The sequence below is a fragment of the Dromiciops gliroides genome, chromosome 1 (genome assembly GCF_019393635.1).
Source record: "Dromiciops gliroides isolate mDroGli1 chromosome 1, mDroGli1.pri, whole genome shotgun sequence".
Classification (NCBI taxonomy): domain Eukaryota; kingdom Metazoa; phylum Chordata; class Mammalia; order Microbiotheria; family Microbiotheriidae; genus Dromiciops; species Dromiciops gliroides.
In genome coordinates this window covers 630,762,054-630,785,535 of record NC_057861.1, presented here as the reverse complement: position 1 = coordinate 630,785,535, position 23,482 = coordinate 630,762,054, and the positions used below count along the sequence as shown (strand labels likewise).

Below are 23,482 nucleotides of genomic sequence, written 5' to 3'. Positions count from 1 at the left end.
TGCCACCAGATGCCCCTAGGTCCCCATTCTGTACTATATTTCTCTTTTATGTCTCTGAAACAATGCTGCAAGAAAGAGGTATTAGAAAGGAAAATGCAGGTTAGGATACTTTCTGAATTCCAAATAGTTGTTGGATGTTTTCCATCTAACAGACCAAAGGCTTTATATGAGAGTAACATTCTGTAAGCCAAATGGAAGTTGAATTCCCTTTCCACCATGAGTCACTTAGAAGACCCTGAAGTGTCAGATGATAAATGAGTCTGTTGCTCAGTTGAGGAAACAGAGAGGTCTTTGACACAACTGTTTTTTATTTTTGTGTGATAGAGGGAGGCTATCAGACTGTCTTGAACTGGAGTACAGCTGGCCTTGTGAAGGTCAAGGCACAAAGATACATAATGGGCAGCCTTGTCCAAAGATAGCTCTGACTTTTTCTAGAATGTCCATCTTGAGTGGTATAGAAAAGACAGAAGCTAATTTCTGTTGTTGTTTAGTTGTTTATAGCCATTTCCAATTCTTTGTGACCTCTTTTGGGGTTTCTTGGCAAAGATACTGGAGTGGTGGTTTACCATTTCCTTCTGTTCATTTTATAGATGAGGAAACTGAGGCAAACAGGGTAAAGTGACTCACCCAGGGTCACATAGGTAGTAACTGACTGAAGCTGGATTTGAACTCTGGTTTTCCTGACTCCAGGCCCAGCACTCTATCCCCTGCTGCCCCATTTGGATAATGTCTCAGGCTTTATTTGTGAGGGAGTACCAAAAGTGGAGTAAAAATGCCAGTTAATAATATTGATGTTGGGGCAGCTAGGTGGCGCAGTGGATAGAGCACCGGCCCTGGAGTCAGGAATACCTGAGTTCAAATCCGGCCTCAGACACTTAACACTTACTAGCTGTGTGACCCTGGGCAAGTCACTTAACCCCAATTGCCTCACTAAAAACAAAAAAACAAAAAACAAATAGTATTGATGTTGAGGTAGGCTCTACTTGGGGATTGTGATGGGAAGCTAGACCTTTTAGTGTTTCTTTTCTTTCTTTCTTTTCTTTTTTTTTCTTTTGGTACCAAATTTGTTTTATTCTTTACACTTCCTTATTCATCTTGATTCAGTCCTTAGTGCTGCTTCCTTCTGGAGCATCCTTCTGTAAGTCTTGTCTTTCCTCCTGTCGGCTGACAAAGGACAATAGAGCATCCAACACAGAGAACCACTGTTTGTGCATGGCTGAAGACAATGGTGATTTTATAGCAGCCCAGGCACTTTACATCCATGAGATACGAGTTTGAACTCTGCACCAGGCACTTCTTCTTGTGTTTCCATTTCTCATCCTCCGGACAGGGGAGAAGGACATCTTTCATGAGAGGCATGTTGGCGTGGGGAGATATTCACTGCCGGAAAAAGCCCTTTTAGTGTTTCTTGAGCCCATTCAATGTAACATTTGCTTTTCCCTTTCTCTTGCAGTGAAGCTGTCTGGGAGAACATGGCCCGCATGTGTGTGAAAACCCAGCGGCTCGATGTAGCCAAGGTGTGCCTTGGGAACATGGGCCATGCCCGGGGCGCCAAAGCCCTACGAGAGGCAGAGCAAGAAGCAGAGCTGGAAGCTAGAGTGGCTGTACTAGCGATTCAACTGGGCATGCTGGTAAGGCTGCTTGGACACGGGGGGCAGAGGGTACAGTGGGGGGGGCGGGGAGGGCAGGCTGTCCTGACTTTCACAATAAGGGGCCAAGGGCTGATAGTGAGAATGACGACTTGTCGCTTTGTCGTTTAATTAATAATAATATCCAACTGTTATATAATGGATAGACCAGACCCTCACTGGCCAAGTTCTCCCATTACACCCCTCTACTCTCAGGGGTCCTCCCCAGTAGGACGGGCGGGAAGTAGAGGGTGCTCAGAAAAAAACACAAATCAGGCACGGAACAGGCTGTTTTCTTCCCACACAGAAAGGGAACACTGCACAGTAAAGATGCAAAATGATTTCAGGCAGCCGAGAGGCTAATAGACAAGTTCCTTGTGGGAACCTTTGCAACAGGGCTGCTTGTTGGCTACTGTACATCTTCCCTGAGTACAGCCTGGTAAACGCCAAGGAGTTTCTTTGTTTTCTGGGGGCCTCTCTTTCTGTGACTGGCTGTTTCCCCTTCAGCTGGTCTACTGCTGCTGCTACCATCATGGTTGCTCTGGTTGTAGGCCCTTGGTGCTTGCGGGAAGATACCATCTGACTGGTACCAAAGGAAAGGAGACACACAGAAGACAGTTGTATTCTAGACACTCCTCAAGGCCCTCAAGGAGGAGAGGGAGAGCTTCTCTGTTGGAGGCTTTTCTTTGCACACTCAGTTCTTAGGGCCCTTGGCCAATTAAAAGGCTTTTTCATCAATATAAAATAAACCAATTGGGGGCAGCTAGGTGGCACAGGAGTTCCTGAGTTCAAATCCGGCCTCAGACACTTGACACTTACTAGCTGTGTGACCCTGGGCAAGTCACTTAACCCCCATTGCCCCGCAAAAAACCACAAAAAAACAAACAAAAATAAACCAATTGTTAGAGGAAGGGTTCTTTTATCACTCTCCTCATTGAGCTTCACACAGTTAAGGACTAAGCAAGCATTGGCCAATCTCCTACTACATTGAGATAGCACTTTATGATTTTCAAACCATTTTACATACATCATTTCATTTCATCCTTACAACAACCCTATGAGGTATACCCATTGAACAGATGAGGAAACTGAGGCTAACAGAAATTAGGTGATTTGCCCAGGTTAATATGAATAGTAAATGTCTGAGACAGGATTCAAACTCAGAGCTTCCTGACTCCAAGTCCAGTACCCTATACACTCACTGTGTCACCAAGCTGCCAGGCACCAAGACTCGACTAGAACTGAATCTCTATGTCAAGCAGAAGTTTGTTTCTGCTTAAATGAACCAACTTTAGGAGCAGCAAGGTGGGGTTTACTTCAAATTGATTTCAACCTTTCTTCATCATGTGACTAGGCCTGATACATATTCCTGTGACTGGCTCTGCTGAGGAGAAATAAAAGTCTACCAACACTGGGGCAGCTAGGTGGCACAGTGGATAGAGCACCGGCCCTGGAGTCAGGAGGACCTGAGTTCAAATCCGGCCTCAGACACTTAACACTTACTAGCTGTGTGACTCTGGGCAAGTCACTTAACCCCAATTGCCTCACACCAAAAAACAAAAGTCTACCAACACTAACCAGAGCCTCCTATAAAGAGAGACAGAAGAACTTCTAAATTGTATTTAACCTTTTCTCCCTCTCACCTCCTTCTCCCCCTAGAAAAAAAAAATAGGAAAATAAAAATATAACCCTTATAACAAATTATTCCTAGTCAAGCAAAACAATTTCTGCATTTCCATGTTTAAAAAATGTCTTATTCTCCTTTCTATGGGTAGGGAATATGGTTCATTATAGGGTTGCTCATTGCATTGATCAGAGTACAAGGTGAGATTAGGAAAAAATCTTTTAATGTTATTTATCTTGGGGCAGCTAGGCGATGCAGTGAATAAAGCACCAACCCTGGATTCAGGAGGACCTGAGTTCAAATCTGGCCTCAGACACTTGACACTTACTAGCTCGGTGACCCTAGGCAAGTCACTTAACCTCAATTGCCTCACAAAAAAATTGATATTTATCTTTACAGTGTTGTTATTTTAAAAATATTTCTCCTGGTTCTCCTCATTTTTCTCTGCATCAGTTTATACAAGTCTTCCCAGGTTTCTCTGAAACCATACCTTTTATCATTTATTAGGATATGATGAAATTCCATTATATTCATGTAATCTATTCCCCAATTGATGGGCATCCTTTATTTTCTACAAGAACTTCTAGGTTTATTATCTCTTTAATTGAGCTTTTCAGTAGGAAACCACATATGAGGCCTGACTTAAAGGCTAAAGGGATCTTTAGCAGGTTTCTCAGTAGGCTGTCTGTGACACTAGAATACTGAATTATCTTGGCAAATTACTGAATGTCTCCATGCTTGGAATACTGATGAGTCTTATAAAGATTCAACTCATGTGGAACTTGGATTATCACAAGAAAGTTGTTGCTGATGGCAGGGCCATAGTCCTCATCAGAGTCTGATGCCTTTTGCTTCCCTCTGTAAAATCTAATAGGAAGTACAAGAACATGCCCAAAGAAATAAAAAAAAATTTAGAATGTGATTGGAGCAAACAAGAAGACAGGGTTCTCTGGGAAGACTTTGGAAGGGGAGAACACTTTTATTTGGAGTTTTTAGGAACAGACTTGGTTTGAGGCTTGAAGTTAGAGAAAGGCTTCAGCAGATGGGGATGAGGAGAGAATGTATTTCAGACACAAGGGCTGGTGTGTGTTAGTGCACCATTCCGAGGTAAGCTTGATGCAGCTGAGTCCTCCAGTATTAGGCTTGATATTGGAACAACATGAGATACTCTGTAGATCATCTAATAGTTAACAAAAGGAGATTGGCTTAGCTATAACAAAAGCAAGGTGCCACCTCGCTGTCCACTATAGGCTGGAGGAAGCTAATAATGGAATTTGAGTGAAGGAATGATAAGACCAGACCTGTGCACTAGCATGGGGGATTTGCAAAGAGAGAGACTTGAGGCAAGATCAGTGAGCAGACTATTAATGACTAACCCCAAGGCCTTTGAATAATCCTTGTGGTAAAATAACATCCATCTACTTAATAAAACTCCTCCTTTTCCCCCTTAAAAAGTAATTAAAGGGGGCAGTTAGGTGGTGCAGTGGATAAAGCACGGGCCCTGGATTCAGGAGTACCTGAGTTCAAATCCGGCCTCAGACACTTGACACTTACTAGCTGTGTGACCCTAGGCAAGTCACTTAACCCCAACTGCCTCGCCAAGGGGGGAAAAAAAAGGCGGTGGGGAGGGGACTCTGGGAAATGTGCTTTTTAAGTGCACTGGGATTTATTCACAGCTGGCTCACTCTTGGTATAAAAAGAATGCTAGATACAATTTGACTTTCAGCTCCTCAAAGGGAAGGACTAACAGACTCAAATACTGATCCATGTATTCAAACCATGTGCCCTTCCTGCCTTTGTAGACCAGAAGTCTTCTTATGTGGGATGACTTAGGAAATTTGCCCCTCTTGTTTGATTGTGTGTTCGTTCTCTCTCTCTCTCTCATTCTCACCCTCCAGGAGGATGCAGAGTACCTGTACAAAAAGTGTAAACGCTATGACTTACTGAACAAATTCTACCAGGCTTCAGACCAGTGGCAGAAAGCTGTGGAGATAGCTGAAACCCATGACCGAGTTCACCTCCGTACCACCTACTACAACTATGCCAAGCACTTAGAGGCCACAGCAGATTGCAACCTGGCACTGAACTAGTGAGTGATGGAGAGCAGGGGTGTTCAAGCATTGCCTGTGGGGGGAGCATAGGAGGGAAACAGGAAGGAATGTGGGTGCCCTGGCTCTTCTCAGACTAATTCTGGGATTTTTTGGCACTTAGCTAATTAATAGCTTTGGGCTTCTACTTCTCCATTTGTACCCTGGTGAGATAGACCTCTCAAAAAATTATCAAGGAATGATGTCCATTGATATAAACACCATATGCTAAGATCACAAGAGAGCTAAATAGCACTACAGTAGAATTTGTGATTTCATATAGTAGGCTAATCATACTTTCTGCCTTTAAAACTTAACACCTCCCCCTCCCTCACAGATTTAGCTCTGATATTCCAGGAGCTTCAGGAGAATTAATAGGATTTTTATTTTCCATTTTAATAAATAATATGATCCATTTATTCTATAGACCAAAGAATACATGACTGAACATCCTTTTTTATGAGCTCTGAGAGTGATTGAAGCTATAGAATGTACACATTAGTTCCTTTTAATTGCTTTATTATTTATTGGACTTCATATTTTTTTGTGAGAGAAACTGCCCACTTTTGGGAACATACCTTTTATAGTCTTTACCCAAAGTTCGGAAAGATATTCTCCATCTTCAGAAGAGAAGCATCTTATTCCCAAATGGGTTTCTTCCTTATATAATTTGATTCGTTGCCATTTGTAAGTCATAGTGAGCATAAATAGTGTGCTAGCACTGTAACAAGCTGGGCCCAAATATAGTCATTGATTTGATAATCCTAAAAAATCCATAACAGAACTACAGACCTAAGTACCAACATTCAACCATTAGGCAAGTATTTACTTGCATTTGCTTATGTTGTTTCTCATTCATTTTATTTTCTATTTCTGTTCTGTTGCTATTGGGGAACAAAAAGGGTGGTAAAGAATATGATCTTCTGGGCAGCTAGGTGGCACAGTAGATAGAGCACCAGCCCTGGATTCAGGAGGACCTGAGTTCAAATCCAGTCTCAGACACTTGACACTTACTAGCTATGTGACCCTGGACAAGTCACCTAACTCTCATTGCCCCGCCAAAAAAATAAAAATAAAAAAATTAGATCTTGTAATGGATGTAAGTGCTGCTTGCATGTGTCAGGTCTAATTGTTCTTTTATTATTATTCTTTTAACAGCTATGAAAAGTCAGACACACATAGATTTGAGGTGCCAAGGATGCTCTCAGAAGATCTACAGTCTTTGGAGATTTACATCAATAAAATGAAAGATAAGTAAGTCCTCTAGCTGGCCTGTCCCTAGAGGTTTGGGCATTGAGAAATCAGAAGTGTTTGTAACATGACTGAAGCTGTTATAGAAGCTGCTTTCTCTGTCAGTGTGGTTTGGGTGTAATGTCTGGGTTTAAGCCTGGTGGACACAGGGCCCATGAAGAACATAGAATCTACCTTGGGAGACTTAGTTTTTAGGTCTTAATATATCTTCATATCACAAGTCTGTGAGTGGATCTAATTAGAGTTTCTCATCCATAAGGTTTTCTTTTCAAATGAGATTTTCTCAGGACAGTAGGAGCAACATTCTCAGCTAGATCTTCCATCTCGTTCCCTAAATGGGTCATTTGTTACATAAAACATTCTTTTGGGCAACAACATGAGAGTAACTATAGAGAAATGGAGCCTGTTTTTATTCCATGCTTTCTAACATCTTTCGTCATGTGACTCATAGTGCTGTGTAGATGACAGTGGGACTCCTCAGTAATGAAGATAAACCCCTAAGGAGCAGAATCTGAGCTTAGACCTCTTGTTACTGACATCTGGTGACCCACATTTTGAGGCTATTAGATTTCCTCCAAGGATGGGAAATGAAAGCTAGGCTATTTTTTTCCCTCAATCATATTTTATTTTTTCCAATTACATGTAAAAATAGTTCTCAATATTCATTTTTCTAAGATTTTGAGTTCCAAAATTTTTTCCTCTCTTCCTTTCCCTCCCCCTCCCTATGACATTAAGCAATCTGATTTAGGTTATACATATATAATAATGTTAAACAAATTTCCACATTAGTCATGTTGTGAAAGAAAAATCAGATCAAAAGGGACAAACCACGAGAAAGAGAAAAACAAAAAACACCCCCCCCCCAAAGTGAAGAGTGGAGAGTCCTTTAGAATTGTCTTTGATTATTGTGTGGCTGAGAAGAACTAAGTCCATCATAGTTGATCATAGCACAGTGTTGCTGTTACTATGTACAATGTTCTGGTTGGCTAGGAATGTTTTTTGAAGGAACAAGTTGAAGCTTAGAAGGGCTTCATTTTCAGATGAGCCTGGGAGGCCAGGACTAGACCCCATTGACAGAAACATGCAAAATGTGGTCTTACTGTGCTTTGCAGGAGCCTGTGGAAGTGGTGGGCCCAATACTTAGAAAGCCAGGCAGACATGGAATCAGCACTACGGTATTATGAATTGGCTCAGGATTATTTCTCTCTTGTCCGCATTTACTGCTTCCAAGGCAACATTCAAAAGGTAAATTCACTTTTGAAAGATACATGACAGCTAGGAGAGGGGATGGCTCTTTGCCCTTGTTTAGGTAAAAAGTGAAGCTAACCTAAGTTTAATATGGGTTTCTTTTCAGGCTGCTGAAATAGCCAATGAAACAGGGAACTGGGCAGCATCGTATCATCTGGCCCGTCAATATGAAAGCCAGGAGGAAATCAAACAGGCTGTACACTTCTACACCAGGGCCCAGGCCTTTAATAATGCCATCCGTTTATGTAAGGTAGGGCCCCCAAAACTTGGCCAGGGCACAGACTCTTTCAGAAACATTTTTAGAGTTGTGTAGAAGCTAGAATATATCAGATAAGGAAACTTGACTGAGGGACTTCTCTTTCTCTTTTTGCCAGGAGAACAACTTAGATGACCAACTGATGAATTTGGCTTTGTTGAGTTCCCCAGAAGACATGATTGAGGCAGCACGATATTATGAGGAGAAGGGAGAACAAATGGACAGAGCAGTCATGTTGTATCACAAGGTAAACAAGGTTCCTATCTATTAACCAAACTTGAATTTGAAGAATATTGCCTTCTGGTATGTTCAGGGGGTCTGAGTTCATTTCATTTCAGCTTCTCTAAGTGTCTGTAGAACTCGGATGGGGTGGCTGTGCTTTTGTCTTCAGAGTGCTGAATTTACCAGGTGGTAAAAGCACTTGCTTTCCCTTGATCTGAAGAAATACCTGAGCTTAGCGACTACACGACCCTTTTCCTTCTTCCAGGAACATCCATACTTCAGTAAACTCCTTCACATTGAGTTCTCCCCACTCTCCATCCTTCATGCCCCACAATGGCTTCCCTAGCATCAGACTCTTTTGTGGATTGGAGTCTCTACCCATGGGGGCGCCAGCACCCCAAGTATATTTCATACTTATAGCTGGAGGATTCTTAGGTCTGTGGCGTTGGTGGTTTTTAAAAAATTCAATATCTATCATTATAATTTTATTTTATTTTTAATCCTCTGTATTTTATGTGTTTAAAAACATTCCAAGAAGGGGGCTGTCTTTACCATACTGCCAAAGGAGTCAATGACAAAAAAAAGATTAAGAACCCATGCTGTATCTGATGAAAACCTATTCTCATTCTGTCTCTCCCTCTGTTTTCTAAACCTGTTCTTCATCCTCATCATGACCTTCCATGCCTCTCAACATTCCATTCTTTCTCTGACAATTACCCCTGCCTTTTCACTTTTTTTAGTCTCCACCCTCTAATTAACCAGTTCAGCTAATCCCACTATGTCCTTTACTCCCACATCCTTGCACCCTTGTCCTGTCCCACATGGTACCTGTCGGACCCCTTCTCCCTACTCACACAATCACTACCACAGTTGAGGCTCTCATTACCTTTCTCTTGGACCACTGCAGGAACCTCTTTGATATCTCTGCCTCAAGTCTTTCCCCACTCTACTAGATCCTCCACACAGCTGCCAAATTAGTTTTCTTTAAGTATAGCTCTGACCAGGTCACTTTTCTCTTCTTGCAGCTTCCTATAGCATCAAATAGCAACTCTTGTTTGACATTGAAAGCCCTTCCCACCTTGAGCCTAATAATAGAATTCTTCTCTTCCTGCACACCAACAGGCTGGCCAAAACGAACTTCCTAACACTAAGCTCCATCTATCCCAGCACCTTACCCCTGGCTATGGCCCACACTAGCATGAACTCTCCTGTCCTCTGCTTGGAAGCCTGCTCTTCCCTTTGCACTCAATTCAAGCAATGCCTGATCCCCTGCAACCAACATCCTCCCTTCTTAAACTACTTTGTATTTATTTTCAATTAATTCTAGATGGATGGATGGATGGGTAGATAGACAGACAGGCAGACACAGACACAGACATAGACACACACATTATTTCCCAATAGGCCAGGAGCTCCTAGAAAGCAGAGACTTTTTTTTTTCTACATTTAATCTGTATTTAATGGTTCAAATAATAAGGCAGGGGGTGGCTAGGTGGCACAGTGGATAAAGCACCGGCCCTGGATTCGGGAGTACCTGAGTTCAAATCTGGCCTCAGACACTTGCATTGCCCTGCAAAAAACAAAACAAAACAAAACAACAACAACAACAACAACAACAAAAAAACACCAAATAATAAGGCAGCTAGGTGGCGCAGTAGATAAAGCACTGGCCCTGGATTCAGGAGGACCTGAGTTCAAATCTGGCCTCAGACACTTGACATGTACTAGCTGTGTGACCCTGGCCAAGTCATTTAACTCTCATTGCCCTGCCCCCCCCAAAAAATAGTTCAAATTGTATATATACATAGTCCACATATCATATCATTTATCATTTTATCTATTAGATGCTATGGCAGTGTACATAGAGGTGTGGCATTGATATAGTGGATGGAATATATTTATTGGAGTCAAGATGAGGATTAAAAATCTACCCTCTCTTGGATAAAGCACTGGCCCTTGGATTCAAGAGGACCTAAGTTCAAATCTGGCCTTACTTGATGCTTACTAGCTGTGTGACCCTGGGCAAGTCACTTAACCCTCATTGCCTTGCCCCCCCCCAAAAAAATCTACCCTCCCACTTCAGAGCACTGTGACCTTGGACAACTCATTGAATTTCTCTAAGCCTCAGACAGCTTTCCAGTATTTGGACTTATTTCCTAAGTCATAATGAAGTAGTAATACCAGAAAGTAATACCAGTAAGAAAAAGTACTTACTCTGGTCGTGCCCTCTACAGATGAAATCATAGACCTTTTATGCAGTTCATGTAGAGATGTTAAGCCTATATATAACTCTTCATGTAACTACCCATCTTACACTTTATGCTCTAAGGCAAACTTCAGTATCTTCCTGTCTACATGCCTCTGTTTACACTCGAAAGCAGAGACTTTTCATTTTTGTCTTTGTGTCTCCAGTGCCTAACACACAGTAGGCACTAAGAAATGCTTCCTGGGTGCTTGGAATGCCAACTCAAGGGGCTATCCTGTCCTGTGCAGGCTGGCCACTTCTCCAAGGCCTTGGAGTTGGCATTTGCCACCCAGCAGTTTGTGGCTCTGCAGCTGATTGCCGAGGATTTGGACGAGAAGTCAGACCCAGCCCTCCTGGCTCGCTGCTCTGACTTCTTCATTGAGCACAGTCAGTATGAGAAGGCAGTGGAGCTGCTGCTCGCAGCCAAGAAGGTAAGTACCTTGATTCCAGCCCCTCCTGAGCCCAAGAGAACAGAAAGAGGAAGCCAGGCCATTATTTAAAGGGCCGCCCTTACCCTAGACTCTGGCCCATTCCTCCCTATAGATTCAGTCACATTTCTGAATCTGGTTTCATCCTTTTTGCCCCACAATCAAAACGTACTCTTATTCATTGCTATGAAGAGACAAGTATCCTTACATGGCTACCATCCAAAGAAGTAGCCAGGGAGACCCCATCCAAAGGGTACAAAGAGGAACATAAAATCAATTCCCCTTGCTTCTGTGTTACTGGGGCTTACCACTGCAGCTGTAAGTAAGTGTACTCTATGGTCATGGCCTCACATGGTAGCCAGTGAGATATAAGAATTTTTTTTAAGTATTTTTCAAGTAGAAAAAAATTTCCACAGGCATTATATGGTTTATTAGACATAATTTGCCTATGCAAATTGAAAAAAATTCTCATTTCTCACATCTATATTGAAAACAACTCACAAATAGGCAATACTTTTGACTTCGACTTCTGATATGTTACTTTCCTCCATTCTTCATCTACTTATGTGCAATTTTTGTCCCTTCCTCTCTTTTGGGGGGCTATTTCACTGGGTATTTTATGTGATTCACTTAAATCCCAATCCTTAACTATAGAATGGAGACAAAAAAATCATCATGGCTTCCATCTTCCCCAGTGAAAATAAGGTTGCTTTCCCATGGTAGGTGCTAAGTAGAGCAGTAGAGGGTCCTGTGATGCTGCCAAGTCTTGTGCATTGCTCCCTTGGTGGTGTCAACAACTCATTTCTTTCCCTAGATGTCCTCAGAGGCTTAGCCGTCAATGTTAGTCACCATCTAAGCAATCAATAGAACCTGCTCTTTCTGAAAAATGAGAAGAGTACGCAGGCCTGCCCAGAGATCCAAGGAAGGACTGAGGCAGATCTGTGAGCACACTCTGCCCTAAAGAAGCTATCGTGGTCAGCAACTCACAAGTGACAACAGGGTCTTGGTTTCTGTGGTCTCGTTTCAGTACCAGGATGCCCTTCAGCTTTGCCTAGAGCAAAACATGATCATTACAGAGGAGATGGCGGAAAAGATGACAGTCTCTAAAGACTCCAAAGACCTTTCTGAGGAGTCACGTCGGGAACTGCTAGAACAAATTGCAAACTGCTGTATGCGGCAAGGCAACTACCACTTAGCTACCAAGAAGTACACTCAAGCGGGAAACAAACTAAAGGTAAACCTGGCCACGGCTGGGAGGACCGATAGCAGGCTATCACAGGGTGGGGTGAACAAAGCCAGTGAGTTTGGTTACTAGGTATTAAAAGGTTTTCAGATGTCAGGATCAGTACTGAAAATAACTACAAAGCCTCTCTAGGAGAATAATGAAGCAATTCACTCTTAGTACAGAATATTGAGATCTCCCCTACTTAGACAAAACAAATAACCCTACAGTTTTTGAGATTTTCTTTGATGAATTTAGCACAGCTAGAGAACTTTCCATTCAAGTTATCTTATCTCCTAGCCCCATCATGCTAATGTTGGCCTCTGCCATCTTCCCTCTGTCCAGGCCATGAGAGCCCTGCTGAAGTCTGGGGACACGGAGAAAATTGTATTTTTTGCGGGCGTCTCTAGGCAAAAAGAAATTTATATCATGGCCGCCAACTATTTGCAGTCTCTGGACTGGCGCAAAGAACCAGAGATTATGAAGAACATCATCAGCTTCTACACCAAAGGAAGGGCCCTGGATCTTTTGGCTGGCTTTTATGATGCCTGTGCCCAGGTATAGATTTGCTTTCCATTTTCTTGGGTATATGGGAATATATAGGGGAGACCAAACCTCAGGCATTCTTGGTTGTTGTTTTTTCTGTACAGGTGGAAATTGATGAATACCAGAACTATGACAAAGCCCATGGAGCACTGACTGAGGCCTACAAGTGCCTTTCAAAGGCCAAGGCAAAGAGTCCCATGGAGCAAGAGACCAAGCTAGCACAGTTACAAAGTAAGATGACTCTTGTGAAAAGATTCATCCAAGCCCGAAGGTAATTCTTATTACTGGTATAGAATCACAGGAAGAATTAAATGTGTCCTTTTAATTTATTTTTTAATTTTTAATTTATTTTTTTTTGCGGGGCAATAGGGGTTAAGTGATTTGCCTAGGGTCACACAGCTAGCAAGTGTCAAGTGTCTCAGGCCAGATTTGAACTCGGGTCCTCCTGAATCCGGGGCCGGTGCTTTATCCACTGTGCCACCTAGCTGCCCCAGATGTGTTCTTTTTAGATCCAGACTGCCAAACCAGGAGCAGTGCTGGAAGTTACAAAGAGACACATTTAGTTTTGATGTTAAGAAAAACTTCCTAACTAATAGAGCTATCCAAAAGTGGAATGGACTGCCTGGAGAGGTAGTAGGCCCTCCTCCTTGGAAGTCTTCAAGCAGATGCTGGTTGATCACTTGTCACGTATATTGGGGATTCGTTGAATGCTGATATTGAGAACAACCACTGAGATCTCCTCTACCACAAACAGAAGACAGCACTAGGGTTTTTGATATCTTTCTGCTGGAGAAGTCACTTTTCTTAATCTTTTTTTTTTTTTAGTGAGGCAATTGGGGTTAAGTGACTTGTCCAGGGTCACACAGCTAGTAAGTGTTAAGTGTCTGAGGCCGGATTTGAACTCAGGTACTCCTGACTCCAGGGCCGGTGCTCTATCCACTGAGCCACCTAGCTGCCCCGGGAGAAGTCACTTTTCAAAGCCATATAACTCATTCCAACAGTGTTACCATTGCTCACATTATTAATGGTAATCACGTCCAAAGCCAGAGGCACATTCTTCTATAAATCCTCATCGATGGTAAATCTTTGTCCTTTGAAAGTAGATTTTATTTTGGGGTCAAATCTGATGAGTAGCAGCTATAATAATAGCTAATATTTCTATGGGGCCTACTGTGTGCCAGGCATTGTGCTTAGTGCTTTACAATTATTGTCTCATTTGATCCTCACAACAACCCTAAGAGGCAGGTGCTATTATACATTTGACAGATGAAGAAACTGAGGCAGACAGAGGTTAAATGGCTTGCTCAGGGTCACATAACTAGTGTCTGAGGCTGGTCTTCCTGACTCCAGGCCCAGCTTCTATCCACTGCAACACCAAGCTCTGGATAGAAGAATGAGTTTTGAATGGCATTTTTGGTCAAAACAAGATTGGACTAGAGGATTGGGCTTATAAAATACCTCTGAAAGCATCTCCTAAAGGAGGATTGCCAGGAAGTTTTTGAAGAATTATAGCATGGCTGGACTACATATGTGGTCTTCCAAGGTGACTACTCTTTAAGGAAGAACAAAAGCAAATCAATATTGGTTTATTGATTGTTTGTTTAAAAATACACCTGGGTGGGGGCGGCTAGGTGGCGCAGTGGATAAAGCACCGGCCCTGAATTCAGGAGTACCTGAGTTCAAATCCAACCTCAGACACTAGCTGTGTGACCCTGGGCAAGTCACTTAACCCTCATTGTCCTGCAAAAATAAATAAATAAATAGATGAATGAATGAATAAAATAAAATAAAAAATAAAAATACACCATCACTTATATTCATAAGGAAAGTACCCTTGACTAAGAGTTGATCCATGGGAAAAAAATTTTTTTTTTAATTAAAAAAAAAAGTTGACCCGTGGAGGAGCTCTAAGATAGTTTCACTATATCCAGGGATAGTTCCTTGGTAAGATTTTACATGCTTTATGAACCAACCCAAGTGGTGAATTTGTAACCCTTTAACTGCTTTATCAGGAATGTAAGGTTCAGAATGACCCTTTCCTCTCACCAGGACTTACACAGAAGACCCAAAGGAGGCAGTTAAGCAATGTGAACTTCTCCTAGAAGAGCCAGATCTGGACAGTACTATCCGGATAGGGGATGTCTATGGATTCCTTGTGGAACATTACTTACAAATGGAAGAATACCAAATGGTGAGTGTTGAATTAGTAGCTTCCTCTTGTTAAGGTTATATAAGGAATTTGCTGGTATAATCTCCTATATCCAAGTGTTCCTGTGAATATGCTTCTATTACTTTGGTCTTCCAAATCAGCTTATCAATAAGCATTGATTAGGCACTTAATATATGCAAGACACTATGCTAAGAACTGGGATAGAAAAGCAAAACCAGTCCCTGGCCTTAGCAAAAAAATTCATAAGAAACAAAATTTCAAGAGTATCAAGGGAAATAATGAAGAAACAGGAATGAAGGAGATTTGGTATTACCTGATTTCAAATCCTATAATAAACCAGTAATTATCAACAAGGAAATAAGAAAAATTGCACAGTGGAAGAAATTAGGTAAGCAAGTCATAGAAGGTAATGCTTACAGCACGCTAATCTTTGACATAGCCCAAATCACAAGGTGCCGGGGAAAGAATTTTATTTTAGCAATAACCATTGGGAAAACTGGGTGGCTATATGGCAAAATTAGCCTACACAATAAATTATAAATGGAAAAACAAATTTAACATAGTCATACTCTTTTAAGTGACTTGTCTAGGGTCATACAGCTAGAGGTCACATTTGAACTCAAGTCCTCCTGAATCCAAGACCTGTGCTTTATCCACTGCACCACCTAGCTGCCCCAACATAGTCATGCTCTTAAATGGAAGGTTACATCTTTCACAGTTGTGACAAGGGATGGATCTGTAACCCACAACAGAGAATATTGCAAAACACAGAACTGGTTACTTTATATAAAAGCAACAGGCTTTTGTACAAATAAATGCAACAAGAATAAGATACAGACTTGAACAAATATCTGCAAAAAAACATCTTCAATGAAATTGTAAACAAATTGTATTATTCTGAGCCATTTGCTAATAGATTAATGTCAAATGATATGAGCAAATACTTCTCAAAGTAAGTGCTCAAACCTCCAGACCATCTAGTCTAATCTTCTCATCTTACAGATAAGGACACTTATTTACCTATCTATCCATTTAGGTAAAACAACTTGACTAAGGTAACTTGGGTAGTAAACCTCCATTATGTCCCCAGGGTACCTGGTACAAGTCTATCAAATCAGGGGGTTGAGAGAGAACAAATGAAAGCATTCTAGCTGATAAGACTCCTAAGGATTCAGTTACTGCCCTAAGAAGCCAGTAGGGACTAGTGTAGACAAAAAAGAGTGTATCTGTTTACTATTAGAAGCAGCACAATTTGTAGAAAGAGCACTGAAATCAGAAGACCTAGGTTTAAATACCACCTGCCATTTTCTAGCTCTCTATGACTAGGTAAATCACTGAAGGACAGTTTGGTGGCACAGTGGATAGAGTGTAGGGCCTGGAGTCAGAAAGACTCATCCTCCTGAGTTCAAATTGGACACTTATTAACTGTGTGACCCTGGGAAAGTCACTTAACCCTGTTTGCCTCAGTTTTCTCATCTGCAAAATGAGCTGGAGAAGGAAATGGCAAAACCCTCCAGTATCTTTGCCAAGAAAACCCTAAACGGGATCACAAAGAATCAGACACAACTGAAATGACTGAAATGTTCTGAAATCTACAAAATGAGGACAATACTATTTGTACTTTTTGTCTCACTGTTATTGGGAAGAAAGTACTTTGTAACATCAAAAGGCTAGGTCTGAGGAAGAGTTACAGATATATAAATGTAAACTGTTACAATGGTTTTTTAAAAAAAAGTGCTCAGGGCTGCTAGGTAGTACAGTGGATAAAACACCAGCCCTGGATTCAGGAGGACCTAAGTTCAAATTTGGCCTCGAGTTCAAATTCAGCCTCAGACACTTGACACTAGCTGTGACCCCAGGGTCACTTAACCCTCATTGCCCCGCAACAAACAAACAAATGTAAAGGCCAAATCCAACACGGGAAGAGCCAATTGGGAGGCTAGCCATAACACTGGAACTCAGAAAACAACAGGGGACCTCTAGGTCCCGAGCCTCCTCTCCTCCACACTGCCCCCTCCCCAACTGCTGCTCCCAGACTGACAAGAAACAAGACCCGAAAGCCTCCCTTCAAAAAAAAAAAACCACACACAAAAAATAGGGTTTAGAAATAAGGACAAAGGGGCAGCTAAGTGGCGCAGTGGATAGAGCACCGACCCTGGAGTCAGGAGTACCTGAGTTCAAATCTGGCCTCAGACACTTAACACTTACTAGCTGTGTGACCCTGGGCAAGTCACTTAACCCCGTTTGCGGCACTAAAAAAAAAGAAATAAGGACAAAGACAAGGAGGAAACACAACCTGCAAGCTCCCAAACTCGCCCACTTTACTCAGCTGCCCCACATTTAACTCTCTCTATCCCCCCACGTCCATGTTTAACTCTCACCTGTCATCTCGAACTCCTCTCCCTCTCCCCCTCCCTCCCTCCCTCTCTCCCTCCCTCTCTCCCTCCCTCTCCCTCTCCCTCTCCCTCTCCCTCTCCCTCTCCCCCCCTCTCTCTCTCTCTCCCCCTCTCCCTCTCCCTCTCTCCCTCTCCCTTTCCCCCTCCCCCGCCCTCTCATCTCCTCCCCTTGTCTCCTCTCCCCCTCTTCTCTACCCCCCAGAATAAAAAACCCTTCTCTCACAGGAAACCCAGGCCGACCACCCATATACTCTGAGCTAATTCATTGGCACCCCTAGGGGTGGCGCCCAAGGCCGGCTGGGACACAGGGTTTCCTTGCATACCCCCACTGGCCGGAGAGAGCTGGGGCACACCGGAGACTTTCTAATTTTAGCCAAAGATGGAGTCCCCAAATTACAATCAATTCTTACACAAACAAATAAATAAATAAGTGCTCAAAATAGCCCATAATCAGTGAAAATTAAAACAGCTTTAAGATACCACCTCAAACCCGTCAAACTGACAACAATTGTAAAAATAATTACCGATAGGGATAAAAGAAAACAGGCACTTTTTCTGCTGCTGATGGATTCATGAAAACAATAGTTGAAATTGTGCTAAAAATATTTAGACCCAGTAATCTTACTATTGAATTTATATCCCAAGGAAGTTTTTTTTTCCAGAGGTTAAATTTTTTTTTTAATAAAGTATTTTATTTTTTTCCATTACATGTAGAGATAGTTCTCAACTTTTGTTTATACAAGCTTCCCAATTTCAGATTTTTCTCCTTCCCTCCCCCCTCCCCTAGATAGCAGGTAATCTGATATAGGTTATATATATATATATATATATATATATATATGTGTGTGTGTGTGTGTGTGTGTGTGTGTCTGCATTAGTCATGTTATAAGAGAAAAATCAGAGCAATGACGAAAAACCTCAAAATAGAAAAACAACAGCACCAAAAACAAAAGAAATAGTATGGTTCATCCAAGGAAGTTATTAATAAGAAAAGACCTCATGCATGTATAAATATTCATAGCAACTCTTTGTAAAAGCAACAAATTGGAAACATGCTATGGGCCTAATTGAGCAATGGTTAAACAAACTGACATGTAAAAGTAAAGAAATATAAGTCATAATAAATTATATTTATGAAGAATTCACTTTATGAAATGGCAAAGAATGAAACTAAGCCAAAAGAACAATATATATAATTACTACAACTACCTATGTAAATGAAAACAACTTTAAATGGCAACAAAACTCAGACCAAAAACATTGAACAGTTGTTCATGTTCATTTGTAAAGCCACACAGCCTTCCTTTCTTTTATTATTATTATTATTATTTTTTGGTGGGGCAATGCGGGTTAAGTGACTTGCCCAAGGTTACACAGCTAGTGTCAAGTGTTTGAGGTCAAATTTGAATTCAAGTCCTCCTGAATCCTAGGCCGGTGCTTTATCCACTGTGCCACCTAGCTGTGCCCCGCCCCCCCATCCTTTATTTTTAACAAATGGAAACTTACTAACGTGAAATTACATGTACTATCAATCACAATTATTCTTTTATGTTATTTTTGTTTAATTCTTTTCAGGAATACTACAGCATGGGATATTTACTTGGGAGTATTCTGTGGGATCATTTAATATATTGAAACACAATTATCAAAAGATATTTTTCAAAAATCTTCAGTGATTCTCCATATACCACAGGAGATCCAGACATTTAGGACTCTCCACAATCTGGTTTCTGGCTTACCTCTCCAACATTATTTCCTCTATGATCCTACATGAACCTGAACTATACTTCATCTGGTCTACTCAAATGTCCCTCAAACCCATCATCCTACTTTTCTCATGCAGTTCATTTGGACACCCTTATTTTTCTCTGCCTAAATCCCAATCATTTTCCAAAGCCTAGTTGAAGTCCTACCTCCTTAGAAGTGATGTTCCTCCCCTAAACTCTTTTTTTTTTTTTTAATACGGGGCAATGGGGATTAAGTGACTTGCCCAGGGTCACACAGCTAGTGTCAAGTGTCTGAGGCTGGATTTGAACTCAGGTACTCCTGAATCCAGGGCCGGTGCTTAATCCACTGCTCTACCTAGCTGTCCCCTCCCCTAAACTCTTTAAGTAATTATGGTTTTTGTCAATACATGTTATATTTTCCCAGACATATGTCATATTTCCTACCAGATTATAAACTTATTTAGGACAATGACTCATAAATTGTTGCAGCTCTAGTGAGATATACATATATATGTGTAACTTTTTTTTTTACATATAAGGTATTTTATTTTTTCCGTTACATGTAAAGATAGTTCTCAACTTTTGTTTATACTAGCTTTACAATTTCAGATTTTTCTCCCTCCCTCCCCCCCTCCCCTAGACAGCAGGTAATCTGATATAGGTTATATCTATATACATATACATATATATATACACACACACATATATATATTATGTGTAACATTTTTAAAACATTGGTTGATTGGCTAGGAAAAAAACCAATTTTCCCCATACTGTCTTAGTCTCTTTTAAGAAACAGCAGATGAGGTCCAATAAATATGCCTGTGCAAGTGGAATTTGTTTTGTTTTGTTTTGTTTTGGTGAGGCAGTTGGGGTTAAGTGACTTGCCCAGGGTCACACAGCTAGTAAGTGTTAAGTGTAGGAGGCCGGATTTGAACTCAGGTCCTCCTGAATCCAGGGTCGGTGCTTTATCCACTGCGCCATCTAGCTGCCCCGCAAGTGGAATTTTTAAAGGCTGTTTTATTTTACCTGAACAAATGTATAGACTAGGGTGGGGTAGGGTGGGAAGCCCTAGAGTTCTATCCCCTCAATCTGTTTTTTCCTATTGTTATTCCTACATAATTGTGCCTTTGCTTATCCAAGTCTCATACAGACAGTTCTGCTTACGGAGTGATGTCCTTGTTTTTAAATATAATAAAACCTGCAGAATAGTAGGTAGTTTCTGTATACAAAGTTGTTGAAAAATTATTATACAGCTGAGGAGGATATCAAAGCAAGTATATAGAACGTTTTCTCAAACTCAGTCAGCAGCTTTTAGTGATCTAGTGATCTGGTTATCACTGAATTGACATCAACCATTGAGTGAAATATTAATGTACATCATACTTATAATTTGCTGACATGATATCACAGGCTCTTGACAAAAGCTAAGAAGTAATTTCTCACTAACTCCTAGGTATGACTATGACTATTTCAAAAATATTTATTAGTTTATTAAAATTATTCTTGCCCCAAGGACTCTGAATTCTTTTCCAAACCTACTACAGTGAATAGAGATTTTCCTGACCCTAGTTAATGTTAACATGATACATAGGGAGGATATTTACCTTAGTTGTTGTAGATGTGGTGGAAGGCAAATAATTGGTTGTTTTTGACACAGGCCTACAAATACCTTGAGGAGATCCGGAAGAGGCTTCCATCTGCAAACCTGACATACTATGTGAACCAACGGACCATGGATGCAGTACACCGAGGACTGGGCATCCCACTGAGTCGCATCATGCCTGAGCGAATCCGCCATAATAGCATGGAAGATGGCAAGGAGGTAGATGAGGAAGTGATAGAGGAAGTGGAGGATGACTCCTGAACTGCCCAGACACCCAGAAGTTAGCAGTAAAAGCACCCTGCATCATCTACTTGCTTTACCTGTGTACTCTTACAGCAGAAAAACCCACTCTTTGCTGGGGGAAAAAACAAAAAAACCTTTTTCTTATTTAAGCACCAGAGCTGTAGCAAGAGCTAGGAAACTTCAGGCATGGAGCTGCCTGAAGGGAAGAGAGACTTTGCTGGTAGTGGCGGTTGTTTTGTTTTTAAATTTCCACATTTAAAAAAATCCGGATTTTATATTTAAAAAGTTGTTTATCTTTATGCTTTCAAATCCTATGAAATTTAAGTAGGATGGGACCTTTGCCTTTGGATGAGAGGCTCCATGACCCATGTACTATATGGGTTCCAGTCTTCACAGAGCCTTATCATCTCCCTTGACATTTCTATATTAGGATGAAAAGTATCCACTACCCAAGGAATAAAATTATATTGTCTTTTGGAGTTCAGCCAGGGGTGGGGGAGTACAATAATTTTGTATAAAAAAAGAGAGGAATGGGGACTGGACCTGCGACTTCATCATATGTATAAGGTACTCTCAAGTAAGGAAACTCCCTCTAGTAATACAGGGTAGCAGCACCTTTGGGGGGGGGCAGGGCAATGAGGATTAAGTGACTTGCCCAGGGTCATACAGCAGCACCTTCTTTATACCCCAACTCTTTTAAGAGTAACCCAGAAAAGTAGCTGTCAAACTCAAAAAGAAACTGATTTCCTGTGGGCTACATATTACCTTGGAAAATCAAAAATTAACATGGTGTTGCATCATATTTTTATTTTGTGAGACATTTCCCAGTTACATTTTCATTTGGTTCTGGCTGCACTGGGCCCTCTGCTGGTGAGTGAGACAACTAGATCCCTAGAGGTGAGATTACATGCCCGAGATCCCACAGCCAGTATGTGTCCAAGGACTTGAACCCTGACTTCTAGGCCAGTTTTCTATTACAGCAACAGAAAGACAAGGCAGAGCTGAAGCTGGCAGAGTCCGGTGGGATCTCCTTGTATTGGGAGGGACGATGGATCTGGGGCTCTGTGCTCCAGCAGGAAGGGTGGCTGGCTCTTCATGCTGCTTCCCAAATTGGTGTTGCCTTAGCTCTGAATCCATTCCCTGGAATCTTACGGTGCAAAGACATCTCATAATTGAATCCAGCTGTGTCTAGGGAACCTTTGCCAGCCTCTGCTTAGCTTCTTTAATAGGCAGGTTTAGCTCCACGTTTCTCTTTTAGGGTGCTGAGTCCCAGGACTCCATTGAGAACCCCCCCTCCCCCGGCCATTCTAGCTCTGGCCGTAGAGGCCCTTGGCCCTTTCTCTTTTCTCAGGGTCATCACAAAGCGTATGTCTTCTCCTTTACAGCACACTTGAAGAGTGCTATAGCTGTAAACTGGTGAATGTGCGATGGAATGAAAATGACAGGAAATTAGCCTAGCAAGTTGATCACCTCAACAAATCCAGTCTGAGCAGAGCTTGCCGCATGGCCCATTGGGGAAACCAACCTGGGCTGTGCCCCACAGAGACACAGACACAGGGCCTGCGCCTTCATTAGATACGCCCAGCCCTTTCAAGACCCCCACTGGGTGGGAGGTGAGCAAGTAAAGAGGAGAACCTTCATTCTGTCCCACAGCTGTGCCTTTGGGAAGGAGAAGATGGGAGAAGAAAAGCAGCTTCAGGGTAGGAAGTCCCAGTCTACACTGGGGGCCTCCACACAATCTTCAGATCCAGTCCTGGGGAGGTTTCTTTCATCAGAGAGAACTAATCTCGCATTAGAAATGACTCATCCTCTTTTCCATTCCTTTCCCTCCCATGCCCTTAGAACAAAAAAGCCTGGAGCTTTGTGGTGGGGGTTTAATGTGAAGAAATTTCACAGGAGGTTTTAAGTCTCTTGCTAAAACCCTTCCTTCTTGGACCTAGCTTCTTAAGGCATGCAAGTGACTCCTTCCACACCATGAGCAACCAGTTCTCTGCTCCTGCTGTTTGGGTACAGAGCCAGTGGCTGTCCAGGGCTTGCTGTATTTTTAGCTGAAGACTCAAACTTGCCAGGCTAAAAATAGCACATTGAGCATGCAGGGGGAGGGGAGGAAGACAGCAACTCTACCGCGTTTTCCTGCATCTGTACACTCAGTACCGGATATCAATATTTCACAGAGTTGGCTGCCACTACAAAGCCCAGATGTCAGGCCAGGCCCTTGTTTCTCCCTGACTCTCAGTGAAGCCTCCCCTGCCTTCCTCTTTGCCAGCCAGGTGACGGCCCCAAAATGCTATCAGGCCACCTGTGGGGCCAGGTTAAGGGCATCTGGACTAAGAAGAATCTATCTGGAGTTTGTCTTTTAGCTTTTCCATAAGGAGGAGTGCCTGCATGGCCAGCTTCCTACAGTCTTCATCTGGGTCATTCTCTGCTACAGCTGCAAAAGAAACAAAATCATATATTCATGACACTTCTGTCTTAAAATGGAAAGGGCCTGAGTCCCTGACAGGCCCCAGCCATCATCCTACCCATTCAAAGATAAAATATTCTCTCTAATTTGAGAACTGGTTAAATAGGAGCAAACTGGCC

At 42.0% G+C, this 23,482-nt stretch overlaps 2 protein-coding genes across 6 annotated transcripts in view; one reads left to right on the top strand and one right to left on the bottom strand.

Moving 5' to 3' along the window:
- The window catches only part of IFT140 (intraflagellar transport 140), a 188,158-nt gene extending 166,622 nt beyond the window's left edge, over nt 1-21,536 (top strand). Inside the window, exons 19-30 of the mRNA XM_043969752.1 lie at nt 1,454-1,631; nt 5,151-5,341; nt 6,498-6,593; nt 7,703-7,835; nt 7,945-8,088; nt 8,213-8,341; nt 10,810-10,992; nt 12,017-12,223; nt 12,557-12,769; nt 12,862-13,028; nt 14,807-14,948; nt 20,711-21,536. Of these exons, the coding sequence (XP_043825687.1) occupies nt 1,454-1,631; nt 5,151-5,341; nt 6,498-6,593; nt 7,703-7,835; nt 7,945-8,088; nt 8,213-8,341; nt 10,810-10,992; nt 12,017-12,223; nt 12,557-12,769; nt 12,862-13,028; nt 14,807-14,948; nt 20,711-20,917 (1,990 nt within the window). The 3' untranslated portion in view covers nt 20,918-21,536. The remainder of the gene's footprint in view (nt 1-1,453; nt 1,632-5,150; nt 5,342-6,497; nt 6,594-7,702; nt 7,836-7,944; nt 8,089-8,212; nt 8,342-10,809; nt 10,993-12,016; nt 12,224-12,556; nt 12,770-12,861; nt 13,029-14,806; nt 14,949-20,710) is intronic.
- A 144-nt stretch (nt 21,537-21,680) lies between these two features.
- The window catches only part of TELO2 (telomere maintenance 2), a 33,802-nt gene continuing 32,000 nt past the window's right edge, over nt 21,681-23,482 (bottom strand). For all 5 annotated transcript variants that reach the window (XM_043969786.1, XM_043969778.1, XM_043969806.1 and 2 more), the window contains exon 21: nt 21,681-23,330. In XM_043969786.1, the coding sequence (XP_043825721.1) occupies nt 23,227-23,330 (104 nt within the window). In that variant the 3' untranslated portion in view covers nt 21,681-23,226. The remainder of the gene's footprint in view (nt 23,331-23,482) is intronic.